The sequence below is a fragment of the Pongo abelii genome, chromosome 1 (assembly GCF_028885655.2).
Source record: "Pongo abelii isolate AG06213 chromosome 1, NHGRI_mPonAbe1-v2.0_pri, whole genome shotgun sequence".
Lineage (NCBI taxonomy): Eukaryota > Metazoa > Chordata > Mammalia > Primates > Hominidae > Pongo > Pongo abelii.
In genome coordinates this window covers 71,439,888-71,466,987 of record NC_071985.2, presented here as the reverse complement: position 1 = coordinate 71,466,987, position 27,100 = coordinate 71,439,888, and the positions used below count along the sequence as shown (strand labels likewise).

At 45.0% G+C, this 27,100-nt stretch overlaps 2 protein-coding genes across 11 annotated transcripts in view; one reads left to right on the top strand and one right to left on the bottom strand.

Annotated features, from left to right (window-relative positions):
• RASAL2 (RAS protein activator like 2) overlaps window positions 1-10,054 on the top strand; it is a 388,281-nt gene extending 378,227 nt beyond the window's left edge. For 8 of the 10 annotated variants that reach the window (XM_009240601.4, XM_024251848.3, XM_063716906.1 and 5 more), the window contains one exon: window positions 4,259-10,054. In XM_009240601.4, coding sequence (XP_009238876.2) covers window positions 4,259-4,423 — 165 coding nt within the window. In that variant the 3' untranslated portion in view covers window positions 4,424-10,054. The other 2 variants (XM_054524742.2, XM_063716901.1) reach the window with 2 other exon arrangements.
• A 560-nt stretch (window positions 10,055-10,614) lies between these two features.
• Window positions 10,615-26,289, bottom strand: CLEC20A (C-type lectin domain containing 20A). Its single transcript, XM_009240599.4, has 7 exons — window positions 25,686-26,289; window positions 23,723-23,788; window positions 21,298-21,663; window positions 19,721-19,819; window positions 14,382-14,489; window positions 13,516-13,601; window positions 10,615-10,808 (listed from the first exon to the last, which is right to left on the bottom strand). The coding sequence occupies exons 1-7, from the start codon at window positions 26,287-26,289 to the stop codon at window positions 10,728-10,730; spliced, it is 1,410 nt and encodes a 469-aa protein (XP_009238874.3). The 3' UTR covers window positions 10,615-10,727.
• Between the last annotated feature and the right edge of the window lie 811 nt (window positions 26,290-27,100).

Below are 27,100 nucleotides of genomic sequence, written 5' to 3'. Positions count from 1 at the left end.
TAAGAAAAACAGCCTGGATAAATAAGGCAATTGAGTCAGGAAAACTAATGTTAGTAGGTTTTCACTTTGGAAATTTCAATATAATAATATAAAGCAAGAAGAGTTCTATTAATAACCACACAAGGAGAGATGTTAGTACTAAGAGATAAAACAGACTTTTTAAGTAATTTCAGCTGGTTTAAAAGTATCAGTCTTGGCCAGGCAAGGTGGCTGATGCCTGTAATCCCAGCACTTTGGGAGGCTGAGGCAGGCGGATTGCTTGAGCTCAGGATTTCAAGACCAGCCTGGGTAACATGGTGAGACCAATCTCTACAAAAAATGCAAAAATTAGTCAGACATGGTGGCTCATGCCTGTAGTCCCAGCTACTTGGGGGGCTGAGGTGGGAGGATAGCTTGAGCCCAGGAGGTCAAGGCTGTGGTGAGCCATATTTGTGCCAGTGCACTACAGCCTGAGCGACAAAGTGAGACCCTGTCTTGAAAAAAAATGTAATAGTCTTAAGCAGAGGGAGCTTGGGTGTGCCACAGTTGTGGTTCTGTACACAGGCTGACAGGACAGCCTCATGATTAGCTCCCAAAGATTTCTACCCCACCCTCTAATTTTATATTAGGGCTAGGTGACTGGGTATAAAGCAGAAGTCACCTGCTAGGCATAGGAGGTAAAAGCCAGGGAGGGAATCTGATTCATTAGGGCTCAAATGCTCTGGAAAGTAAGGACTTTCTCTCAGTTAACCAGGAGGGTGTCATGTGTAGGAATGGGAGAAATGTTATCCTCAAACCATCAGTCACTGTCAGACTGGTGGTCTGGCTAAGCTAGTTAATGTTTTGACTCCATACTTCAAGGCAGTGGTTTTGAAATGGTTTGGTTCTCTGGACTATTTTGGTAGAATCCACGCACCTTTCATAAATGAATATCCAGCTGCTTCCACTGACCACTCAACAGCAAGGACCACTCTCAACTAATGAATCAAATCATACTAGGATTGGTTAAATATAATAAATTACCTACCCAAACACAAATATTACTATATAATAAATTATTCTAGCAGAGACCCACTGTGGATCCCTAAAGAATAGTTGGGAGAATCCACTGAACTATATTTGGAAAACCTCTGCACCATGCACAGCACAAATCCTAAACACTATAGTTAAATTTTAAAAAATTATAGTGTCCTTAAAAGGAAGGTTTCTCAATTCCAGCTGTTGGCTTACTGATACATTAAAATCTTATTATAGCAAATGACTTTAAACATCCTTTGGCATTCTTTGTAATGAATGACTTTTGTATCAGATCCTTTCTTTTGTAAGGATAAATCTTCTCTCTTAAGTGAATGATGGGGCAGAGCAGCCCTTCTGGCATCATTTAATAGAATGAAGACATGTTTGGGGTGAAAGCTTCCCAGAGAAGTAACTGTATGTCAACACTTCCCAAAACACTACCAGCCAGGTGCCCAGTAAACTGGTTTTCATCTCTCTCAGCAGCCCTGTGCTCCCAGGAAAATCTTGTCCCTGAATTCAGCCTCTGCCTCTTCTTGAGTCATTTCATGCTACAAGGCACAGGCCTGCATCAGCCACTTTCTAACAGGAACTGCAAAAGGATGAGCACTCCTTTGGTGAGTGGCAGAAGCACCTATCCTGGACCTTGTAGCTTAGGGGCCATAGGGATCCTAGTGGTGATAATAAGGATCCATTTCTTAAATATCAGACCAGAGAATGTGCCACCTTTCACCCCTGAGCATGAGGAGACACTGTGGCTCCCAGGATCTCTCGATGTGTCTCAGGTGGAGAACAGAGAAGGGCTTCCTCCTATGAGAAGCAAAGCAGCTGCCTAGTTACTGTTGCAAGTGATATCTCCGCTGTGTTAAATTACAGGTCATAAATGGAGATGAGATTATTCAAACAGGCAAGTAAACCCCACGTCCGTTCTCTAGCTGAGCAGTTCCCAGCCCTGGCCCAGTGCACTGGCCTCCTACACATTCCAGCTCCTGCCACTCCCCACATGGAAATCCTTCCTGTCAGGTGTGGACTAGATTGCTTTCCCTTACAATCCAGGCAGAATTGAAATGTCCGAGCATCTTTCGCCAACTGAACTTGACTTTCATAAGTCTCTATTTGATTTTTTTTAACTTTTTTGTTTTATTTTGAGAGGTTGGCAATAGGGGAAAATACAAAGGGAGTTTCTTTATGTGGAAACTTTCGGCTGTTTAGTAGGGGGGCTGTTTGTCTTCAGTTGTTACCTTTTTAGGCAGTAAGTAATTACAGTCATTCTTAGCCTTTTTGACCCTTTAAAAATCAAATTTTTCATGAATTATTTATTTTTGGATGAACCCTGGAGAATCCTAATTTCCTTAGTATTGAGGCCTTATAATTTATCCCAGTTCTGAAATATCTTTTCTTTAATCATTCAAGAAATTATCAGTTACTCAGTTTAGAGATCATTCGTAATAATGCGGGTAGGGAGGGGGGAATATCATATTTAGCTCTTACCTCTTGTTTTCTAGTATTCACTGGCCAGTTCTTACCTATTGGCTTTTCAATGATCTATATTTGTTATCCCAGTAAACTTCATTGGTTAAAATTTTTTTAATAATAATTATTTTTTAAAAGCCTTGCAGCTCTTTCCTTTAGTTTTGTCTATCCTTAAAATGAATTACTTTCCTAAAATAAAGAGCATTTTATACCAGATGCAATGGTCATTAATAATGCTGATTTTGTATATCTTACCACATGAGTTCTCCATCAGGGAAAGAAGGATTTTTTTTTTAAGTGATAATGACAAGCAAGAGCTAGTTTGTTGTTGTTTCTTTTTTAAAATATACTTTTGAAACTGTGACCACCAGCACTGCTGCCTTACAGATCCTACCCTCCTGCCCCCAGAAAGCAGGAGAGTAAAGGGAAGTATTACTTCATGCCATGGTGGTATGTGATTTTACCTAGATTTTTCCCCCAGGGCCGTGGTCTTCACTCTGCATGCTCCCAGTAGCATGTGTCCCAAAGTGTAGCACTACATGACAACCCTGGGTAGCTGCTGTTTTAATAGCAAGGAGCAGCACCAGCCCTCAGCCCTGCTACCTCCTCTCTGAACTTTACCATGACTAAACTTTACCATGCTTTTCTCCGGGTCAATTTTAAAAACCCCTAAGGTAGTAAAGCTCCTTTTGGCTTTGGAGGTATTCCCTATGTGTTATTTTCTTTTTAATTTTACAGGCATAGGTAGAGACTGTTTCCTGCGTTGTTTTCTGAAAACTATAGACTTCATCTTAGAAAGGTTCTAGAATGATTTACTGAGCTGCTGAAGCTAAGATTAGGGTATCTCTTCTAACCTAATTCTTATAAGACTGATAATGTTTTGATAAAATGATTTTATAAAAAAAATTTTAGATAGTCCTACTTTCCTTTAGTTAGACTGCCTATTTTTTTTCCTCTTTTTTTCCCCCTTGGTTTTTGTGTGTGTGTATTCACCAATGCTTGGTTTCCAAATATTGTTTCTAAAGCATTTTTTTTCAGACTCAAAAGTAAAATGAAAGCAATCTCCGTATTGGGCAGCCCTCCTGAAGTAACTCTGAGCTGGAATGGGTCTAGGAGCCTGTGTTCTCTGTTTGTTCTCATGTGTTATGTTGATGGCATTCCTTTTTCGGCCACATCTCCCTCCCCATATTCAAGTAACTCCTTGGTCTGAGCTTTCTGGCTGCTTTTTTCCCCTCTTGCTGTTGCATCCTCACCTTGTTGGTGACTCTACACTGCCACCATGTATTGTTTTAATTTTGAGCAAAATGTGAATTCTTTCCAAATGTGACTGATATGCCCTCTTTTGGGGCTAAGAACCCATAGATCACATGCTCTTCTCCTCTGTGAAATGAAACCTCTGGTGCTTCTTTCTTTGCCACCTAATTTCCATGTTTCAATTTTGACCTAAAGCGCTTAGTATAATAAGGCAGCTTGATACCTGTGTTGCATAGTCTGAGGTAACGCATGGTATCAATTTTACATGACAGTCTAATGTCCCAAGAGATTGTTAATAAAAAGTCCTGCTATGCTGAAAGAAAACGAGAGAGAGAGAGACAAAAATAAACACAGACCCATTGGGCTCAGGGGAAGCTGAACCTGACCAGTGTGCAGAAAGAGGCAGAGACGTTCCATTTGTCTGGGAAGCACCATGCATACGACTGTTTGAGAGAAAGCACTGGACTAGTCATTCAGTAAAGAAAACGTGTTACCTCCTGCCTGTAGCCTGAATAAAGCCATGATTGGTGTGTTGTAGGAAAAACGGATCGTGTCCCTGGATTCAGCCAACACCAGATTGATGAGCGCGCTGACCCAAGTGAAGGAGCGGTACAGCATGCAGGTCCGCAATGGCATCTCCCCCACCAACCCCACCAAGCTTTCCATCACGGAGAATGGTGAATTCAAAAACAGCAGCTGCTGACGGGCTTTGTGAATAGACAGGCTGTGGAAGGAGACAGAAGGAAAATTGACCCACTCTCCTATCCCCAGACCTTTACCTAGCCCCTCCAGGTTTACAGAAAGTTGCTACTTCACAATGGCAATGTGGTGAGAAACTCTTGAATGAAGAAAGGAACCTTGTCTTTCAGGGCATAAGGCAGCGACTTCCAAGGTCAATGCTTTTCCCCCACATCTCTATGTACATAGGGAACTTAGTTCTGGGCCATGTACAGAAAATATCACTGTAATATACCAAAAGGAAGTTAATAATGTAGATTACCTTTTTGATTATTGCTATTTTTATTATTGTTTTCCTCTTGTTGAAAGCACTGCAGTTGTTAGAGGAAGTAAAGTAGGAACTGTTGTGTGAGCGAGACATGAGCCTGTAGGTTCAGTAGGTAGAGACCAAGCATCTATCTGATAGAAGCACATGGAGTGCAATAGGACATTGTGAGAAGGAATTTTTCAGGGATTCATCTACTAGTTTAAAAACCCCACTCTGGCCCCCTTGTCCTTTCAGAAAACATGCAAATATCAAGATCCATACAAAACAATAATTTATTCCACTGATCAACCAAGACTGGTTCTGGTTGGACAGCTAATCTGATTTGGGGATTCACTGTTTCAGCGGACACAGACAAAAGCTGTTGCATCAAAACTGGACTTTAGGAGTAATTTCTATTGAACTCCTGTCAATATGTTTATTTCCTCTGTCTACAGCAGATGGGAATCTTCTCTTTTAGATAGGGGCTTTTTTTTTTAACCCCAATTGTAATAAAGGGTGTTCTTTTTCCTCTTTAGAGTTTACAAAACTATAAATATTTGTGTCTCCACATACCATCTTCATCTTCACACATTCACTGCGCTTTCCTCCCCATAGTGGGAGCTGTCATCACTAACAGGGTTTACTCTCCCCTGGAGAGGTTATTTAAATAGCTGTCCATAAGCCATCCAGATCAACACCCTTTCTTCCATACAGAAAAGGGCTAACCATACCATAGCTGGAATCTCTGAATATTTCCTATTAAAAATTTTTTCTGTGTGTTGTTTTAATTTTTGTTTGGGATAAAGACTTTATCCATTGTACTAGCAAATCTATGGGGGGTAATTTTATCTCCATCTTTAACTTTTAAAGTACTTCTTCCCCTTATCCCCTCAGTAAAGAAAGGAAATCCAAATTTGAAGCATCACTCTCTTAAAAGAAAAAAGAAAAAGGAAAAAATGGAAAGTGTCAGGATGGCACATTCCAATTATTATTCCCATGCTCATAGATCTGACAATAATGACCCAATTTCAACACTTGTCATCCATAGCCTTATTATTATAGAACAGAAAAAGTCGTGGAAACGAATTCATTTCCTTTTTTCCAGAGGTGTGCAATGTCATCTTGAATGCAACCTTGATTACCAGAAGTATGGAAGGTTACATGTTAAACAGACATTATATATACAAATATATATATACATATATATTCACACATATGTACATATAACTGCACAAATAGGAAAAGTTCATGCCTTCTATGCTGTTCAGATATAATGTTAAAAGGGTCTCGAACCTCTTTAAGCAAGATCTAAGTAGTTGTTTTATATTGAGAAAGCAACAATGTTTCTCGAATAAGTTGATGTTGATTTTAAATTATAAGCTTTAAAGAATTTTTTTTCTAGAAAAAGGGGATGGAAAAAAAAGGACCTGAGGGAGCCATATGCATCAAGTGAGTGTTTCTCCATAACGGAATATTTATAAGAGAACATGTATAGTGCCCTCTTTTGAGTGATGCCGACAGACACCAAGCCCTCCTTTTCACTAAGTCCCAGGCTTGTATTCCAGCCTCTTGAGCTCTGCCCTCTCTCAGGTGGATCTTTGTGTTGGACCTTACGTTTCTGCAACCTCACCATGGCCACATAACCCACAACCTTTTAAAACAGTTTCTTTCATAGCAATCCCTGTTTCTGCCAGACAGAGATGTAAAATGGGAGTTTCTCACTGTGTTTATCTGATCTGCACACTTTATATCCAGCTGTTTTGGCACTTTTACGTTTTCGTCACCTTTGGTATTTGTTTTGCAAATTCTTATACCTTCTCTCCAAGCGGAGGGCACACTGTGGTCAAAATCATTTATTTTATTAGGAAAAAGAGGTAACTGTTCCAAAGTGTAGTGTCCTTTGTTGAAGGAGGAGGGATGTAAGCATAGATTTGTTCTTGTTTCTGGCTATTCTCAGCTCAAGCCATGTTTAATTCATTCTTTGTAAAAGCCTTCAATTGTGCCACAGAAAACCTGGTAAGAGAATTGTCAGTTTCATTGGCCTTAAGTATGTAATGTGGGTGATGTCTTGCCATTGAGGTTTGGAAGCTCTTAAGTGCCAATTATGGATTACAGAGGGCTGATAAAATTACTTACATTGGGAATTGAGAGAAGCCCAAAAAAATCAAATGTGCTTTTGATGGATAGAATGTATCTTATTAGCATTATGGGAGCTCCTTAGAGGGCTGTCTTCACTGGAAGACTTAATGCCCAAAACATTTGGACAGATTATGCAGCCTTGTACTACCAGGTTATCTTGAATGAAGAAGAAATAGTAAAAAATAATAATAATAGAGCATTACAAGTGAGCTAAAAGTTCACAGTTGCTGATAGATGTTAAATGTTAAGTTATCCTGTGAGCCTACTCCTGTCCAAACATTTCTCTCGAGAATGCTGCAGTCTGTAGAACTTACTCTGAAGGATTTTTTAAGAAGAGAAGCCACCCACAGATGATAATTTTTATGGAGATGTTTCTTAATTGGCTTTCCCTCAGTTCAAGTAGGTAAATAACTTTGTTTGCTGGGAGGAGGTACATGGCTGAAGAGAGGCAAATAGATTAAGATAGCAATGTCTTGCACTTCCTGTTTCCCTCAAAACAACACCACATTGTGGGGCGCAAGATAGATCCGGGTTGAGTGGAATTTGGAATTCAGGTGAAGTGCTTGTAAAGTGCATGTCTAGCTGACAACAGACTTGACCATTAATGAGGACAGTGTTGGTAGGAGTCAGAAAAGAGCTTCATATTCCCCTTTTATATTACTGAAGCAATAAGCAATCTGAGCTAAAGCAGCAAAAAGAGTCACATTTCCATCAGGTCATCATATTCCCTGAGTCTCTGCAGTAAAAGTCATGTCAGAGGGGAGATTATAACTACGTAACTATAACAAGCACTTGAGCACTTACCATGTTCAAGCACTATCACCAAGGTACTGTTCGGGTTTATGGCAGTCTAACCGTAAGAAAAATGTGGTAAAATGAGGTAATCATGCTGCTATAGCTTTTTGCTTTTTTTCATATAGTATCAAGTTGGTCAGAATTAGCTTTCTCTGACTGGTCTGCTTCTGTGTTTCTCTGATGGTGTTAAGATTATGAAAGAAAAAGAAAGATTACCTAAGACTGCTACAAGCATTAACTGTATGCCCTTAAGAATGAGCTTGACTTTGGAAGTAAAGCTTTTCAGATCTTAGTCTACCCAGGGCCTTTGTTGATGAGTCTGTGGTTCTGTAGACCCCTGGCTTTCACTGTGTTCTCAGAGGTACACCAGACTGAGAGCAGAGTTCTTCTTTGGAAGTCCCAGAGCAAAATAACTGCCATCAAGTGAGTTTGCATTTGTATTTGTTTCCCCTTCCATAGAGGGTTAGTTTTAGTTACCTTTAGCTTGGAGTTCCTGAGAAGGCTGGTTATAGGACTGAGCGTGGGAAAGGAACCTTCTTCAGGATTACCTCAGTCCCATCAGTCTACCCCATTGTGACGCTGACCCTGACACACGCTTGGCACCAGACTAGACTTGTCACAGGGCCAAACCCAAAAGCCACATGCCATAGCTTCACTGCATTTTCAGCTACACCTTTGGAGGCCACCTTCTCCTATCAACTGTGGAAAGCCAAAAGGGCTCCCTTCTCCATTCTCCTTCCCTTTTTCAAGTGTAATAGTGAAATCTCCTGCTTACCCCAGCAGTAAATAGTTGCCTTCCTACCCCTTACCTGGGGGCCGATAATTTGAGATACTTTGTTTTTTCAATACGTCAGTTGAAGGATTTAGTTTCTTAAAAGCAAGAAATGTTGGAGTGTTGAATTTTTAAATAGAATCTCTTTTCATGTTTGAATGATTGTTATTAGTTCTAGAAGCATTCTCATTGTCATGGCCCAATTATGTATACTCTTGGGTTTAGGAAGGACAAAAGTGATGAAATTTGCATGAGATAGAATAAATATCTTAGGAAGAGTGAAAGAACCTGAGGAAGAGACATGACCCATAAGGGAATGAATGCATAAGCAGTCTTCTCAGTAGCCCAGAGTTTCCAGGAAACAGGAATATTTATATCCCTTGCCCACTCTTAAAATACATAGATACGTAAAAAGGCAGCCTCTGTAGGCAACACATGCACACACCCACACAAAACACAATTCCTGGGGCTTCCTTTTTCTGAATGTTAATCCATTTTATTGAGCAGTGATTCCCAAACTTTGAGATTTTCAGATTTTATGCTCTCGTTTGTTAGATTTTATGACATTCTATCATCCTAAAAAATGTACTATATGTGTTATATGTATATATAAGTTAAAGCAACTTGAAATTGACTTGGTTTGGCATTGTCTCAAGAACCCTAGATATCATTATTGATACCATGGGGAATCATAGAAATAAAGTTGAATATCACTGATCTGAGAGTAGGATCCAGAAATAAGTAGTTTCAGTTCCTGATCAGTTAAGCCTCAAGTGTTTGAGTAACCAACACAGCAAGACTTGGGAAATGCAGTGAGCACCCAAGGAAAGGAAAGTGTTAGTCTTTGCCTGCATTTCAGCATGCATTTTCATTTCCTACTCAGTTGCTATCTTCCACTTAAATACCCTCATTTGACCCTAGGAAGTTTTTTGGTTTTTTTTTTTTAGTTTGAGACTTAAAACCAGATTATTTGTTATTGTAGAGAGATTTCCACAGAAGTTGTGTTTTAGGGACCTCTATCATCTTTGTGGGGGTACAGATATTTATGTGTAAATATCATTTTATGTGATTTCCAAATTTTCAAGGGGAACATTTCAATTCCCAGTTCAACAAAAGGTTGAATACTAATTGACTCAATGACCACCTTCAGAAAAGTTAAATAGTAAATTAGGTTAAATTTTGACTGGTGCTTAGACATTTTCTAGTTATATTACCTTAAGCAGACAGCAGCACATTAACCTGAGTTACACCTGTGAGGAAATGACCTTCTAAATTCAATTTTGTTTTTCATCTCCAGGGCCTTAATAAGAGTGTGTTAACACACGACTATTTTACAACGATAGCTCTAAATAATTTATTTTTTATTTCAAGAAAGAGAAATACACCTTAGAAAAACAAAACCCAAGATTTTATTTTATTTTTAAAGCCATATTTTTGTGCTAGTAGCATTTAGATTATTCCATATGTGAGATCCATATCAGCATTTCATTACCTGGGTTTGTTCTAAAGAAGATTTATTTTTGTTCTGTGAATAATTTTTGACAGTTCTTGTACATGTACAGATATAGATACGTTTGAGGTCTTTTATTGATATTCCTACAAAGAATACAAATAAACTTTAACTTTAAACATTTCAGACTAAAGTTGCTACTATATTTGACATATTGCTGTCTTCTAGCATGCACCTGGGTGACTAGGACACTTGGAGAGAAACAAGAAAGGAAATGTATGCCGGAATATTATTCTAAAAATATATTTTAACATTAAGAACAGTCTGTCTTAGAATTTCCCAACTTCCATGTAATAAGATTTCAATTTAGGAAAAATAACTAGCATTAGCATGTATTGTGATAAAAACTGTTACTTTCGAATTCTGCAGAATTTGAAATCTCTTTAATAACTTGTGACAGGTAAAGAAAGTTTCCTCTGGTTTATTAGGAAATGTAGCCCCACTTAGCTTCCTAGACCACTACCATCCTCTTGTAATTTTCCAGTTAGATTAATGGGGTTTGTTTTCAGGATTTTTGATGTTTGGTTCAGGTTTTTTATTTTAATTTCTTATTAGAAGTTCATTTGTCATTCCCAACATGATTGTTCCGAAATACACCCATCTTCTCCTGCATCCCTGTTTCATTCTGTAAAATCCAGAGATGCAGGTTTCATGTGTAGTCTTATTTTGTGTTAGTTGTAGGTCTGTGCTTTTTGGCATATGTCGAGTTCTTCCTAACCTTGTTCTACTAGGGATTAAAAAATTAAAATTTACTCAAAATCCAGAAAAGATTGCATGAAACAGAAACTGCATATCCAAGAATTGTGCTATTTTTTGTTCACTTCGAAGCTGACCCATTTCAGTCTAAATTGTTCGTGACCTAATGTAAGCTTTAAGACTTCCTGGATCTGAAACATCAAAAAGAGAGAAAGTGTTGATGCAGTCTTTTTACCTCATGGTCCTCTTAGCCCTAAACTATCCATCCGTATACCTTGATGCATATCCATACCCTGTAATTGTTTTTAGCCTCCCTCCAGCTGCCTGACTTTTTTTATTAGCATTTTACCAGTAGGAAAATACATAAATTAATTTTGTTAGCCAAAAAAAAAAATTTAATGACAAAGAACAGTAAAACAGATGACTAAATCAGTGGTTTTCAATCCTGATTGTTCATCAGAATCACTGGAGAGTTGTTAAAAAAAAAAAAAGAAAAGAAAAGAAAAAACAGAGGAGTACCTCCTGAGCTCCACCATTGAACAATTAAATAGACTCTCTCTAAGGATTGGGCCTGGCCAGGCTTTTTTTTTTTTTTTTTTTTTTTTTTTCTTTTTAACCTTGCCAGGGGATTCCGAAGAGCCAGGGGGTGAGAGACACTAGTCCAAATTAAGCTGTGAGCACTGTGTGTAGGTGTCTTAAAATGTTTTCTGTCCCCAGTCCTGAAACTGGGGTAAGTTGGTTACATGTGTTTCCTTCCTTTCTATTTGGAATTTAAAAATTCTACTAAAACTGACAATATATACTCAGCCTTCCCCCACGTACACCTTGTCCCCACCAATCTGTCCTTTAAGTCTGTGAGGTAAAAATTCTCTCCATTAACATGGTCATCCCATTTATGGAATAGATACATTCTGACAAAGCTGACCAGAAGATGGAATTCCCTATTTCGACCTCAGTTTCCCTACTGGCTTCAATTTAAAGCAGAGGTAGGTGGCTTCTGGTTTGGAGTCAGAAGCTTCAATGAGTACACCCCTCGAGGAGTGCTGAAGGGCCCAGGCCAGAATCAAATATGCTACATTTGACTTTAAAGAGTAAACACCAGGCCGGGCACGGTGGTTCATGTGCTGTAATCCCAGCACTTTGGGAGGCCAAGGCAGGTGGATCAAAAGGTCAGGAGATTGAGACCATCCTGGCTAACATGGTGAAACCCCATCTCTACTAAAAATACAAAAAATTAGCCAGGCGTGGTGGCGGGCGCCTGTAGTCCCAGCTACTCGGGAGGCTGAGGCAGGAGCATGGGGTGAACTCGGGAGGCAGAGCTTGCAGTGAGCCGAGATTGCACCACTGCACTCCAGCCTGGGTGACAGAGCGAGACTCCGTCTCAAAAAATAAAAAATAAAAAATAAAAGTAAACAACATAGAGAACTCAGAGTTCCTTTGTCTCCACCACCCCCCACCAAAAAAAAGGCCCTTAACTACATTTGACTTTAAGGAATAAACATAAGAGAACTCAGAATTCCTTTGTCTCTCCCCACCCAAAATAAAAAAAAAAAGGTTCTTAACTTTTCTTGACCTAATATTCAGCACTGAAGTCTTATTACTTGCAACTTATCAGATGCTAAATTACACCATTCATACTTGTTCTTTCAATAGCAAAATGTACTGAAAGCTCTCCAGTCCCCCCGTCCACTCCTGGCAAGCATGCAGTCACATGCTCATGTGAATTTTCCAAAATCATGAGCATTTTGTAAGATTCAGTTGGTTCTATGAAATTACAATAAAGAGTATTGTATATTTTATTATAATTTGTAAATTGTGTGCTATACATTCTTTATATAGTAAAATTTATAATAAACACATATACATTATATACTCACACACACATATTACTGGTCTTTCTAGAAACTTGATTTTGTGAAATTCTAGAATGAATTGCCAGGGTGATATTTGTTTGGCCTATGAATAAATTGCAATGAAATAACAGGTAAATGCCAATGTTTCCTTGTCTGTAAAATTAAGATTGTGGCTAAATGGTTTATAGGGTACTCTCTAGCACTGACAGTCTGTGGTTATTATCTGATATAATTGAGAAATGTGTCCTTAGACTATGTTCAAAAATCAGCTTGAAGCTTTTCTCTCAGTATTTAGGAGCAATTCTTCCTCTTCACAGTCTCCCATGGCACAGTAGTTTTTAAGAACCAAAAAAAATAAAGTCTGGAACAAATGTATATTCAGAACACTACAGTGATAATGTTGATAATAATAATAGCTGGCCAGGCATAGTGGCTCACGCTTATAATCCCAGCCCTTTGGGAGGCTGAGGCAGGAGTATTGCTTGAGCCCAAGAGTTGGAGGTTGCAGTGAGCTGTAATCGCACCATTGCACTCCAGCCAAGGTGGACAAAGCAAGACCCTGACTCAAAAATAATAGCTAATGTTTATTGAGTACCAACTATGTGTCAGATTATTTGCTAAGCACTTTATATGGAATATATCATTTAATCATAACACCAACCATGTGAGTTAGGCATTATTATTATCATTCCTATTTCATGAGGAAACTGAGGCTCAGAAAGACTAAGTTACTTGCCCAAAGCTACACAATGGATAAGGGCAAAACTAAGACCCAAACTCAGATCCCTCTGACTTTGCTGTTTTGACCAAAAAAAAAAAAAAAAAAAAAAAAAAAAAACTTAGGAAAGATATTGGAGAGGGTAAGAAAACATCCAAAAAGATCGTGCCACATAACCAGCTTGTCACCATGAGCCAAAGTGATGGCAGTGGAACAAGATGAGGTCATATTCCACAGGTTTTCCACCTTAATATATTGGTTTTTATAAGATTGTCTTGCAATGTCCAATCATCTGATCAGAATTAGAAGAGTGGGCAGAAGTCTCACCTGTCTCAGAAATTGGTCTTTCATCTCTTCTGGGTCCATCAGAGTTGAGATGGTAAAGTCTGCTTTCAGGATTCCAAAAGGGTGCCCTGAAAAAGAAAGTGCTACCTGTTCAGAGGGATATTATCCTATTTCCATTTCAAGTTCTTAGCAGTCAGGAGCACCCGGTGGACACCATAGATGCTACATGTTGATTTGGGATTTCAAAAAGAAAGAAGAAAGAAACTGCTGAGCAGAAGAACGCTCAGACACAATTAGGATTAACCAATTAGTGGCTGAAAAAAGAGTCCCATGCTTTGGGTAATGCGGAGTCTTCCACAGCCTGGCTACCCATCAGGCAATTATTTTCTTTTTTGTTTCTTCTGTATTTTTCTCCTTACTTTTAATCCAGTAAGTAGATACTCCACACCATGCCGGAAATACTCATCTCTCCTTGAGCTCCCCACCACAGAAAATTCTAAAGAAGTTCTCTGACTTTTTAAATAAATCCAGCCTTTGCCCATGAGCCATCCATGATCATTACAGGAACTACAATCTCATAATAAGACTATATTTCCATTGCATTTTATTGTTTATGAAGTTTATAGTTATCTCATTGGGTGCTCACAACAACCCTATGATATAGGCAGGGTAGTTTTTACCACATCCCCTTTGCAGAAGAGAAATAGAAATTCAGAAACTTGTCCCCTAAATTTTCATAATAGTCATGGAGCATAAACTAGAATCCACCTCTTTATTCCTATCCCTATTCCCAACATTTCATGCTGTCTTTCGTGAAAAGGTCTCAAGGGCCCTGTGCCAAGGAGTGACTGTCCAGATTTAACTGCTCCACTGGTAAGAGTAGGAACTTGGTAGACAGAAGCAGTTACCTGATTTTTGTGCTGATGTTTTTTCTTTAGATTCTGAACTCAGATGTTGGGCCTCCGTGGCAGCAGCTGTATCTCTTCTATCAGTGCCACTCCCTACACTGGTCACAGCTACAGGAGGGGAAAATAAAAGATTTATTGCAAATACAGCCAGGAGTAAGGTGGCCTGATATTGGTGACTGCCCCTGAGCTAAAAGACAGGCAAGGACAGCCACTGCTAGGCACACAGTTGCTGCAGAAGCCAGCGATGTGGGAAGCTCAATTCCTGCCAATCCCTGACTCACCCCCACAGGCTCTTGTAACCCAGCACTTGAGTTGCTACACCATCATCTTTCAGAAAGCCCCCCCGGCAGCAGGACCTGTGGGGCTTGGGCAATGTTAGGAGGTTTTTCTTCATCAAATTTTTTTTGTTCAGTAGCCTGTGCTCCAAAGGGCCTAATGTCCTTATTTTGTCTGCCAGCTACACAAAGCCCCCACCGTGGCACCCAGGGACCCTCAACATCGCCATCTCCATCCCAAACCAAGTTCAGGCTCTCCCCCAGCACCGCCTCTCTTCCTGTATGGCTGGCCATGCCCGGAGGCGGTCCAGCCAGAGACCCTGGTGTCCTCAGCGGCTCCCTTGCTCCGTCTCACCTGCTCTCATGTTCAGTCACCAAAGTCCTGTCAGTGCCTTGCAGATTTTTTTTATTTTTTCAAATATGGAAATAATCCTTTTATTTGGGATATATTATTGTAAAATATGTAAGCAAATTTATCCCCTCCCCAACCCAGGGACAGCCATGATTAACACTTTGCTGTAGAAGGTCCTTCACACTCTCGAATTTGTTAATTTGAATGTGTAAAGATCTCTCTTGTTCTCTTTAAAGGCTGCATAGTAGTATTTCACTGAATGTACCATAACTTATTTAACCTATCTGCTTTCAGTGGACATTACATTGTTTCCACCTCTTCACTGTAATAAACAATGCCGCAACAAACAACCCTGTGTGTGGAGGGTGCATATATATGTGTGTACCTCATATTACTATTTCCTTAATCAATTCCCAAGGGTAGAATTTCTGTACAAAAGATTATGCACATGTTAAAACTGACGCAAATTCTGATACCAGAGTGGTAGCCCCAGTCGGCATACCTACTGTGCCAAGATCGCTGTTTTTCCCACATTCTCAGCATTATTACCTTTCAAATCTTTGCCACACTGGTAAGTACAAAAATACATTTTAAAACTGCATCTTTTGGCTAGGTGTGATGGCTCACACGTGTAATCTCAACACTGGGAGGGTGAGGCAGGAGGATCACTTGAGGCCAGCAGTTCAAGGCCGGCTGTGCAACATGACGAGATCCTGTCTTTAAAAAAAAAATTAGCCAGGCGTGGTGGTGTGTGCATATAGTTCTAGCTACTTGGGAGGCTGAGGTGGGAGGATCGCTTGAACCCAGGAGTTCAAGGCTGCAGTGAGCTATGATCATACCACTGCTCTCCAGCCTGGGCAACAGAGTGAGACTTTGTCTCTGAAAACAAAAACAAAAAGCAAAAAGAAGTAAGCATCTTTATAAACTTTGCATTTGTGTGATTCAGTGAACAAAGCTGAGCATTTTTTAAAATGTATTTGTATTGGTACTTCAGTTAACATCACTTGTGAACAATGTAAAATCAATTCGCTGTCATGTCCCTTCCCACTCCTGTGCTCCAGAACAGGCCTGGGTTCCACCCACCCAGACTGTGCAATATTCTTTCCCCACACACACATTTCCTGTCTCTCCTTTTCTGATTGGCCACCCCTTCAAAGGCCTCTTTCCCCACCCAAAGCATCATAAATTTCTTTAATAAAGTGGATAAATGTGTAAAATTCAGAAACACAGAAGAGGAGGAAACATCGGTATTTTCATCCCGAGTATAGTCACTGTTAACATTGTCACACGTCTCCTTCCAGACTTGATTCCTAAGCATTGTTATTTCCTTTCAGCCTTGCTATTTCCTTTCAGCCTTGTTGTGACTGTATTATGTACATAACATTGATAATGCTTTTTTCATTTAGCACCCTAATACAAGCATTGTCCTACATCATCCTAACCACCTTCCTTCTGGAAACTACAGATCTGAGCATTTTGCTCACCTGCTGTAAACCTCTGATGGCTCCATTGGCTGGGGGATCAAGTCCTTCAGATTTTGCCCCCAGTGTACCCCTTTCTCCTCATCCCGTGCCACTCCCTTCCCCACTATGTGGCCTACACCAGTCGCATCAAACTTCTTGTCATTCCCAAGCAAACCATACAGTTTGACATCTGTCTTTACCCATGCTGTTCCTTCTGCCAGGAAGAACTTTCTATACTTTTCTGCCAGATGAAATCCTCCATTGTTATACCTTCTAACCTATTACCACCACCTTCCAGGCAGAAGGAAATGAATTGCTTTCCTACGACAGCTCTTGGTTCACACTTCTGGTGCAGCACTTTCCAAACCGTCCTGTCTCCATTGGTTCCTATGAGACCATGCGCTTCTAAAAACAGGAAACAGCCCTGCTCATCTTGGTATCCACAGTTCAATGCCTTCTTCAAAACAAGTACTCAGGAAATTGTCGTCAAATTAAATCATCTACCAATTGCACTATCCTAGTCCCCAGAGAGATACAAAGAAGTACAGAACAGCCCCTGCCCTGTGAGATTCTGCAATCTCAATAATTCATAATTGTAATCATTTATAATTAATAAAATGAGAATGAGGCCAGCCCCATCTATTAAGGTAAGGAGAGAGGTGGGAGAAGGAATGAGTCACTAAACATTTCACTAGAGAACTGAGATTAAAATGGTAATAACTACCATTTATTGAGTGTCTGCCAGATGCCAGGCACTGAGAGATGGGAAAAATAAGGTTCAGAGAAGTTAGGAAACTTGCATGAGGCCACACAGTAGGTACTGGAGCCAATATTCCAACTCTTGACTGTCAGACTCTTGCTTTTAGAACCAAAATGGATTATTTCTCCCCCAGATCACCCCACTTCACCTCCATGTCCATCCTAAATTACCCAGGGAGGACGAGACAGTGAGCTGGCTCTGGCCAGACAGGACCCCTGTAGGATGCGCTGGAATGCAGCCGGGGTGGGGAGACTGTGGCCCAGCACACAACGCCCCCACGCCACACCCCACCTCTCATCCTCAACTCCCTGGCCTGCACCCTACGCATGGAAGCCAGGCCTGGTCGCCCCAAGAGAGGAACTCCCCGAGATGCTTGGGCCTGCCTGGGGTGGCGGTCCTAATTTCCAGCGACGCAACAGGCACCTGTTTGGGGCCCTGGCCAGCTCGCAGCTGCCTCCGGGCGGGTGTTTTGGCTCAGGGCTGCAGAGTCAGGGGCTGCAGTTGTCCTTTCGGGCACAGCTGGGCTCCCTGAGCCAAATGAGTCCGAGATGCTTTCTTTGGTCCCCAGAGAGCTCCCTGGAGCCTGGGAGCCGAGGCCCCGGCTGGATGTGGCAGACCCAGGGGGTGCTGCTATCCTGGGAGTAGCTGGGGCATCGCGGGTGGCATCGAGTGTGGGGCTCGAGGCGGAGGCCAGAAGAGTCGCAGCTACTTCCTGGGGGACAGAGAGGCTCCCCCGAGAGGCCGCAGCAGGGCTGGGGGGCTGGGACGCCGAGGGCGCGGGGTGGGAAGACGCACTCTGGGCAGTGATTGGCGGCATCCTGGGTCCTTCCGCGGGAACCAAGGTGCCCCCCGGGGCCGCGAGGTTGGCCAGAGGGCCGGGTGTTACCGCCCCTTGGGGCTGGAGGGCCGCTGGGCCCGCGGAGGCGGAAGCGCGCGAGTAGTGCGTGCGGAGGCCGGGCTCGCGGGGCTCCGGGCTGCCCCTATGAGTGAGCTGCGCCGCTGAAGCCGGGCCCTGCGAGGCGCCCACGGGGCCGGTGCTGGTCCCTAGGGCCAGAGAGAAGACTTCTGTGGGGTCCGCTGCGCCCGGGACCCCTCCCAAAGCCGAGGGAGCCGAGGAGTGGCGTCGCGCGCTGGCTCCCCGGGCCTGTGCCTCTTCCACGCGTGGCCTTGCCCACCCAGTGCAGACAGGGGCGAGCAGGGAGGGCCTCCCGAACCCAATAGCGCGGCCCAGGTGGCCAGTGAGCCTGGGGCAGCCAGGCAGGTGCCAGGATAGACCTTAGATGAGAAGACAGGCTGTCACCCAGCTTCTGACCCAAATCTGACCACGGCTACCAGCCTGGGCTCTGTCGCCTTAAGGGTGAGGTCCCTTAGCGACTCACAGAGGGCCCGGCCGGCAGGATCTGGGCTCCCACACTCTGCAGTGCTGACTGTCCCCACCCCACCTGCAGCTCCTTCCATCTGCAGTCCTCACCCAGCCAGCACCCCCACTCCACTTTGCAAGCTAAATCCTTCTCATCCTTCCAATAGTTATAAAGTCACCTCCTCTGGGAAATCCCCTGGACAATTACAGGGGGGGATGCTCCCATTCTCAGCGTCCCCACCACGTCTGTGACTATACCAAGCACCAGCCTCTTCCCAACTGGCTGTGAGCGCCTTCAGAACAAGCCTTCCCTTTTCGTTGTGTCCCCAAAATCTTGCCTGGTGGCTGTGCCTGGGCTAGCACAAGACTCCATCCACACTTTCTAATGAGTGAATGAACGAGGCTCTGCTCGACCTTGATCAAGTGCCCTCACTTTTCTGTATCCTCAAAAAAAGACAATAATCCCTTTGTGTGATATAGGAATCTGTAAGGAGGCCAGGAAAATGGTGATTTTGCCCTCAATTACTCTAGTTAGCCTCAGAACTCTTGGGAAGTAAAATGAGGTAACAGCTGTGAAGATGTTTCAGAAATTTTAAAATGCTATAGGAATGCTGTCACTGTCCTTCCAAGCCACCTCCCCATACATAACGCCAACAGCTCATCATCCCTCATCCTCTCCCTGCAGAGGAGCCTGCAATTCCGAGGGACTTTGTGGTGCTTCCCTCTGGATGCTGAGCCTCAGGACCTCTCTCATGATTCTTCCTCAGGAGCACTGCTCAGGCATCTTCCCCTCCACCTCCCCCAGGGCCTCATCCTCTCACCTGAGAGACCGTACAGCCTCTCCCAGGTCTCCTGGCCCTGGAGCTGCAAGTTCAGTGGCCCAATTCCAGGAAAAGGGAGTTTGATGTGGCCCAGTCCTCCTTCCCCAACCCTGGCTGGACCAGCAGGGTGGGGAGCGGAGGGAAACTCCCCTCTGCATAAGTGGCCCTTGACTGCCACCCCCTTAGCTCACCCCTTTTCTAGGCATTCACTGGCCCTTCTAGGAGGGGCTTATGGGGCCTGCAAGCCACCCTTGCCACTTCCCCAGACCCTGAAGACCCAGATCCAGCCAAGGGCAGGCTCAAAGCACCTCTGCCTGGCCTGGGAGTTGTTTCCTCTGTCATTTCTGTGGGGGAAGTGTGGAAGAGTGGAGGCAACTCTGCTGATGCCCGGTGTCCAGTGGAGGGGTCTGCAAGAAAACAGAGTGAGTGTGAGGGCAGGGTCTGCAACACCCAGCAGGTGAGTGGCCACCCCAGGCTCTGATGGCCCCGCATTTGGTTGCCCATCATGGTAGCCAAACTCAGGAGGGCGCAGTTGTTGCACATCTACCGTGTGCCAATCCCTGCAGGAGACACATTCACCGTCTCCAATCCTCACAGCAAACAGCTCCTCAGGGAGGAAGAGCATCTTTATGGATAAGGATCATGCGTCTCATCAAATCCAAAACACAAAAAGAAACAGCCAAGAACAAGCAAATCTACAGAAACAGAAAATAGGCTTGTGGTTGCCGGTGGGGAGGAGAGGGAGTGACTGCTACCGGGTATGGGGTTTCTTTGGGGTGGGGGGGTGATGAAAATGTCCTAAATCAGATTAGTAATGATAGTTGGACAACCTTGTGAATATACTAAAAGCCACTGCATTGTATCCTTTAAAAAGGTAAATTTTGGCTGGTGCAGTGGTTCATGCCTATAATCGCAGCACCTTGGGAGGCCAAGGCGGGTGGATCACTTGAGGTCAGGAGTTCAAGACCAGCCTGGCCAACATGGCAAAACCCCGTCTCTACTAAAAATACAAAAATTAGCCAGGCATGGTGGCGGGCACCTGTAATCCCAGGCTACTTGGGAGGCTGAATCATGAGAATTGCTTCAACCAGGGAGGTGGAGCTTGCAGTGAGCTGAGATAGCACCACTGCACACCAGCCTGGGTGACAGAGCGAGACTCTGTCTCAAAAATTAATTAATTAATTAATTAATTTAATTAAATAAAAAATAAGGTAAATTTTAAGATGGGAATTATATCTCAACAAAACTTACAAAAAAGAGAGAGGGGTGGGGAAGGAGGAAGGGAGGAAGGAGAATAGGAAAGGGCAAGGCAGAAGGACGCCCATCACACAGGATGTGGGCACCAGGCAGGTTTGGGATCCCATGCATTCACAGGGACAGAACAATGACAATGGCTCCCATCCATCAGGGGCCCACTCTGTGCCAGGGTTTCTACTCTGCCCCTTACATTCACTTTCTCATTCAGCCCTCGAAGCCATCCTATGAGGTGGGTGCCACCAATTCATTTTGTTCAATATATTTCAGAGATGAGGAGAAGGAGGCTCCGAGATGCTGCCCACCTTATTTCTGTAAAGTCTGATTCCAAAGCCCAGACTCTTAACTACGTTGTCCAATAACGCATTGCTCTTGCTAACTGCCGCTGCCTTAAGGCTGGATGGAGTCCGTTCCATTATTTAAAGATTCCCAGAATTAAAATAATACAACTTCCTCACAAGTTTATAGTGCAAGGATCTCAGGAGCCTGCTCCAGAACTCAGTTACCCCTTAGAGTCTGGAAGTGCTTCCTTGGGTCTATCCTCAATGTCATCTGCTGCCAAGTAAACCCATTTCCCATCTTGTTCTATCCTCTATGGGCCGAGGGCCAGCAAGAGCAGACTCTCACTCACCATAGAAGCAGATGAAGGGCAGCGGGAAAGAGCAGTTCACTGAGTACACTTTTGGGGAGTAGGTCATATAGATGCCAAGAGCTGTGCACAGTCCTCTCACCATCATCGGCACCCGCAGCCAGGAGGGGATGCTGGCCCCCAGGTCACTGGACCAGCTCAGAGATCCAGAGTTTGCATTGAGGTAGAGGCCAATCCAGGCTTCAGTCTCACTCATGATGGATCTCAAGGCCTCCTTGCCCGTCTCATCCGTCACCATCTGCAGGTCGGCCAGGTCCGTGTGGTGGCTGCGGCAGTACAGCAGGGCCGAGGACCATGTCATCACTTGGTCAAATCGTGTGAAGGTCTGACCACCGATTTGGACCACAGCTGGGGTCAAAGAATGTGGAGATCACAGGCCTAAGGGCCTAGATCTCTGACAGCCCAGCCTTCATCACCCTTGGGGATAGAATTCTGGTCTGACATGGGCCCTTGTCCCTGGTCCTTGAGTGTTAGGTTTGATCAAAACAATAATTTTATAGGTAGACCAAATACCAGGATGGAAGAATGGATGAGATAGTATAGCAGCAGGTGGGGGAAACATTAGGGAAAGCAGATGTTAAGAGTTCTTGTAGCTATATGGCCTCACAAGTTCAGTTTAAGTCTTAATTTAAGTCTTAAGAAATTTCTTAATTTCTTAAGTCCCTAAGGTCAGGATTACATGAAATCACATATGCAAATGGTTTAGCACAGTGATATATTAATAGTAAGCACTTGGCAAGATGGTAGTGACCATTTCGGGGGTGATTATGAGGAAGACAGAACAATCTTGGTTTGGGGCCACCCTCGAGTGTGATTTCTAGGGGCTGTGCCTGCCCCGACTGGCTCTCAGGCGAATCCAGGGCTGAGCAGAATAGATGAAGTGTGTGATGTTCCTAGGCTCACCATGCCTGGAGAGCCAGGGAGAAGAGGCCAGCCTGGAGGGACGGGCCTGGTGGACAGGAGGCAGAGCAGGCTCAGTGGCCTTGCCTTCTGGGGAGGCCAGACAGACTGAGATGCCATCCTCCCACAACCACCACTGCCAGTCCCTGCCCGAGGCTGGACTGGGCCAGGTCCTGAGGTAGGACAGGCCCAGCCTACTCCGCCCCTCGCTGGTGCAGCACATAAGCCCACACATCTGAGATTCCAGACAATGGAAGATTGCAAATAACGTGAGTGACTGGGACTTGACCTGAGGCATTGATTCCGGAGGCCAGGAAGATGAAACACTCCTGTTTGCTGAGTCAGGAGTCACATCCTCAGATTCAAATGGAGCCTGCCAAACTCGGACATGAGCCTTTCACCTAAGCCCATCAAGATTTGCCTCCAATTTCCCTAACATTTTCCCTGTCTAAACAGATTTTTTAAAGTTACTCTTGATTAAACCCCTAGTATGTGCCAGCCCTGAGCTATGCATGTGACCTGTGTCATCTTTGAAAACCCCACCACCATCCTGAGAAGCTGGTGTCATTAACCTCAGTTCACAGACGAGGAAAAGGAGGCTCAGGGAGGCGACAACCTGCCCGAACTCAGGCCATACTAGAGATTCGAACATGGGAAGCCCACGCCATCTTCACTCTACAACTCTGTACTCCATACCATGCAGAAAACCCACTCTACAGAGCAGATTGAGTGAGTATATTGCCTCTGTCATAGAACTTCTCCATATCAGATAGGAAGAAACTTTTTAAAAGATACCAAGGCAGTAATCCCAGAGGGGACTATTTCAGAGAAGCCACCCCCACCCCTAGATGGATGAGCAGGTACTTGGGCTGTGAAGAGGAACCACCCTGTCCCCAACCCCAGAGTGAGAGCTGGGCTGCAGCCAAGGGCCCATCCACTCTCTGATTCCAGTCTCTGATTGGAGACCTTGAGCCAGTTACCCTCCCCTCTGGGCCCATCAGAATAATAAAGACAATGGCCGGCTCGGTGGCTCATACCTGTAATCCCAGCACTTTGGGAGGCCAAGGCAGCTGGAACGCTAGAGCCCAGGAGTTCGAGACCAGCCTGAGCAATATGGCAAAACCCCATCTCTACTAAAAATACAAAAAATTAGCTGGGCATGGTGGCATGTGCCTGTAGTACCAGCTACTCAGGAGGCTGAGGCAGGAGGATCACCCACCAGCAATGTCGGGTGAGCTGTGAGGGTGCCACTGCACTCCAGCCTGGGAGACAGAGTGAGACCATCCATGTCTTAAAAAAATAAAAAATAAAAATAAAGACATTGATTCTCTCCCTGGGGTTCAGCCAGGGAGCAGCAAAGCCTGGAAATCTCTCCCGGACAGCCAGGCAGAAATCAGGGGAACAGAGGGGACCCAGGAGTGGAGATCTTGCTGGCTGGTCCTGGTGGAGAGGTCCGAGGCAAAACAAGCCAAATTCCCAGAAAAGGGAATGGGGAGCAGGTGTGTACCTGGCTTTGGAGAAGTGGTCAGGCTGAGAGAGGGCTTCGTGGGGATGAGGTGCCCGATGTCAGGGTCTGTAAAACAGAAACAGACCACGAGTTACAGGGAGGCCCAGGATCCTCTGCAGGCAGGAACTCTGTCCAGTTACAGCCGGGAAAACCTAGCTCAGGGGCAGACAGGCTGGTCCATCCCTTTCCACATTGATTCAATCCATTCAATAAATACTGGGCACCTATTGTGTCGCAGACGCTATTCTACGCCCTGGGAAAAATGGCAGAAATAAGACAAGCAGAGTCCTTGCTCTTGAAGAGAATATGAGAAGGAGCAAATCTTGCAGAGAGGCGGGAGTTGCTGCCCAAGCACAGCCACGACAAAGGTTCTGCAGTGAGAAGGAGCCAAAGAAAGTCATGTGGCTGGGACAGGAGTAGAAGATGAGGCCAAAGAGGGGAGGCAAGGCCTGATGGCTAAAGGAGGACGGGATTGTAAGTGCTGCCAGGTCCTACTGATTCTTTTGTTTACAGGGAAGGGACCTGATTTACCTTTTTAAAAGCTCACTCTGTATAGAGAACAGACTTTAGGGGGCAAGGGCAGACCCAGAGGAGAGACAGCGCTGACTTGACCCCACGTGCTAGCAGCAGATGTGCAGAGCTGGAGAGAGGTGAGGGGTCAGGACCCATCTTGGTGGAGTGCAGGGACAGTGTGGGGAGGAGGAGACAACCCCATACGCACACCCCTCCCTTTGCAGGCCTCCTGGTCCCGGGCACACTCACCACCCCTGGGAATCTCCTTACTCCCTTGGGAACCCAGCATTTAAATCTAGGCAGCCACCACCTGCTACTTCTCAAGGTCCCGGGGCAGGCACCATGTGGCCATGTTGGGCACACATGAGGTTGGTCCTCCATAACCCTATTTGAGAGGTGAGGATGGCACAGAGTTGGATTGAGCCTTGGCTGACAGAGGGAGAAGCAGGAAGTGACACTCTTACCGGGCAAGTGCTGTGCATGCCACAACCAGCCCACGTATGATCTTCCCAACGGCAGCAAGACAGGAGTCAGAGGCACAGGCAGCCGGGACAGAGAGGGCCCCGGTGGAGCACAAGGAGGGGGCTGCTGTTCTCCAACAGCTGGAGCCTTGCGCGTGGTGTACCGATGGTGGATTTCCCGCAAAGATGCCCGAGGAGTTGGCTCCCGCTGCCCACTTAGCGGGAAGCAGGGGATCTCCCAGAGGGTGGCTGCTCCCCTCCTGCCCAGCTCTGAGACCCTAACCGTCCATCTGTGCTTCATGAGAAGGAGAGAGTGAATTCTGCTCTTGCTTCTGCCTAGGTACACATGCATCCCCCCAACCCCAGCCTGTCTTTCCCTCTTGGCTCCCTTTCTTTTTCTCTTTCCCCCAAATCCTTAATTGGAAAGAAAGGAAATTTCCAGATTTTATTTTTATTCTATCCTGACTTACACCCATTTTTTCTAGTGAGGTCTTCGAATAGGGGTGCAGACAAAATAGAAATAGAGGCCACAGAGAGAAAGTGATGTGGCAAAAAGAGTAAAGTCATGACCAGTTATCCTCTGAAAGGGTGCTTCTCTCTCTGTCTCTCCCCGCCCCGTCATTTGCTATTGAAAAGCAACGGTGGGCCAGGCCCAATGGGTCATGCCTATAATCCCAGCGCTTTGGGAGACTTGAGGCAGGAGGATCACTTGAAGGCAAGAATTTGAGACCAGCCTGGGCAACATAGCAAGACCCTGTCTCTATTAAGTTTGGTTTTTTGTTTGTTTGTTTTGTTTTAGTTTTAATTAGCCAAGTGTGGTGGCATGCACCTGTAGTCCCAGCTGCTCAGGAGGCTGAGGCAGGGGAATCACTTGAGCCCAGGAGTTGGAGGTTACAGTGAGCTATGATCACACCACTGCACTCCAGCCTGGGCAACAGAGCGAGGCCCCTGGGGGAAAGACTAAGCCTGAAATATGAATGTGAACACACCATAGTAGCAGAGGAAGGGCTTCTGGGCTGTGCAGGAGCCAGCCCCCATGCTGGGTAATTTCAGCCAAGTGTACAGCGTGGCACAGAAGCCCACCCCAAATTCAGGTAGCTTCTGGCCCCACTCCAGGGCTGTGAAGGTGGAGCCGCTGGACCATCTCAGGCCAGAAGTGCTTGCGTCGAAGAAGAGGCCAATCCAAGCCGGGGTGCTGGTCATGAGGGAGTAGAGCTTCCACAGGCCACTTGGCTGCAGGTCAGCGAGGTCTGTGTAGTGCAGCCGGCAGTGCTGCTGGGCGTCGTACCAGCTCCGTGCCTCCTTCACCAGAACCAAGTCCCTCTTACTGCTCACCAGCTGCAGGGCTAGAGCAGGAGAGGCTGTCACAGCACGGCTGTCCCCACCCCAGCCCCTAGTCCTCAAAGAGCTTTCAGCCACACCCTGGTGGGCCTCCCCAGCCTCTTCCCGCCCACTCTGCGCTTTGCTGCTGGCCCACCAGTCATATCCAGCTCTACCTCCCAGTCTTGGCACGAGCAGTTCTCTTGTTCTTGAAGAGCTGGCCACCTCCTCCAGCTCCCTCAACCCACAATTCCTATTCTCCCATTCCCTCATCTCCCCAGTCCCTTTGCCCAGCTAACTCCTCACCCTTCTGCCCCATCCTTTCTACAGAAAAGGTGAGGTGACTTTCCTACATGCTGTGGTGCACCCTTGTTAGTGCTTGATAACAATAGACAATGCTTGCTGAGCACCCACCATGTGCCATCAGCTCAAGGAATTCTTCCAGCTGCCTAAGATATCACTCTGTTTTACAAATGGAGGAACCAAGTCACACAGAGTTAAAGAGGCACAGCCAAGGCCACCCAGTAGGAAGGAATACAGCCCAGACTCAAGTACCCTGGGCAGGCTCCCAGCTCCAGACCCATATCCATGGCAGGGCACTGCCCCTCCATCAGGGGCTCATAACCAGAGCTGCAAGCTGGAGTCACCTAGGAAGCTTTTCAAATACACCAATTTCCAGGCCCACCCTAGAACAAAGACCTGCTGCTGGGACTAGCATCAGGATTTTTTTAAAGCTTTCAGGGAAGAGACCTTTTTGCTTGTCTGTCTGTACCACCTGGTGTAGGCAACTTAGGAGCAAAGAACGAGCCTCATTCATCATTATTTTCCCAGGGCCCAGCACAATGCCAGCCACATCACAAGGGCTCAATGTATTGAAAGGGAAGGAAGAGAAGGGAAGGAAGGAGGGGAGAAGGGAGAGAGGAAGAAAGGAAGGAAGAGAGAAGGGAGAGAGGAAGACAGGAAGGAAGGAAGGGAGGGAGGAAGGGAAGGAAGGAAGGATGGAAGAAAGGAAGGGAGGGAGGGAGGTAGGGGGGAAGGAAAGAGAGGGAGGAACTAATGAGCAAATCAAACGTCTCCCAGGAAG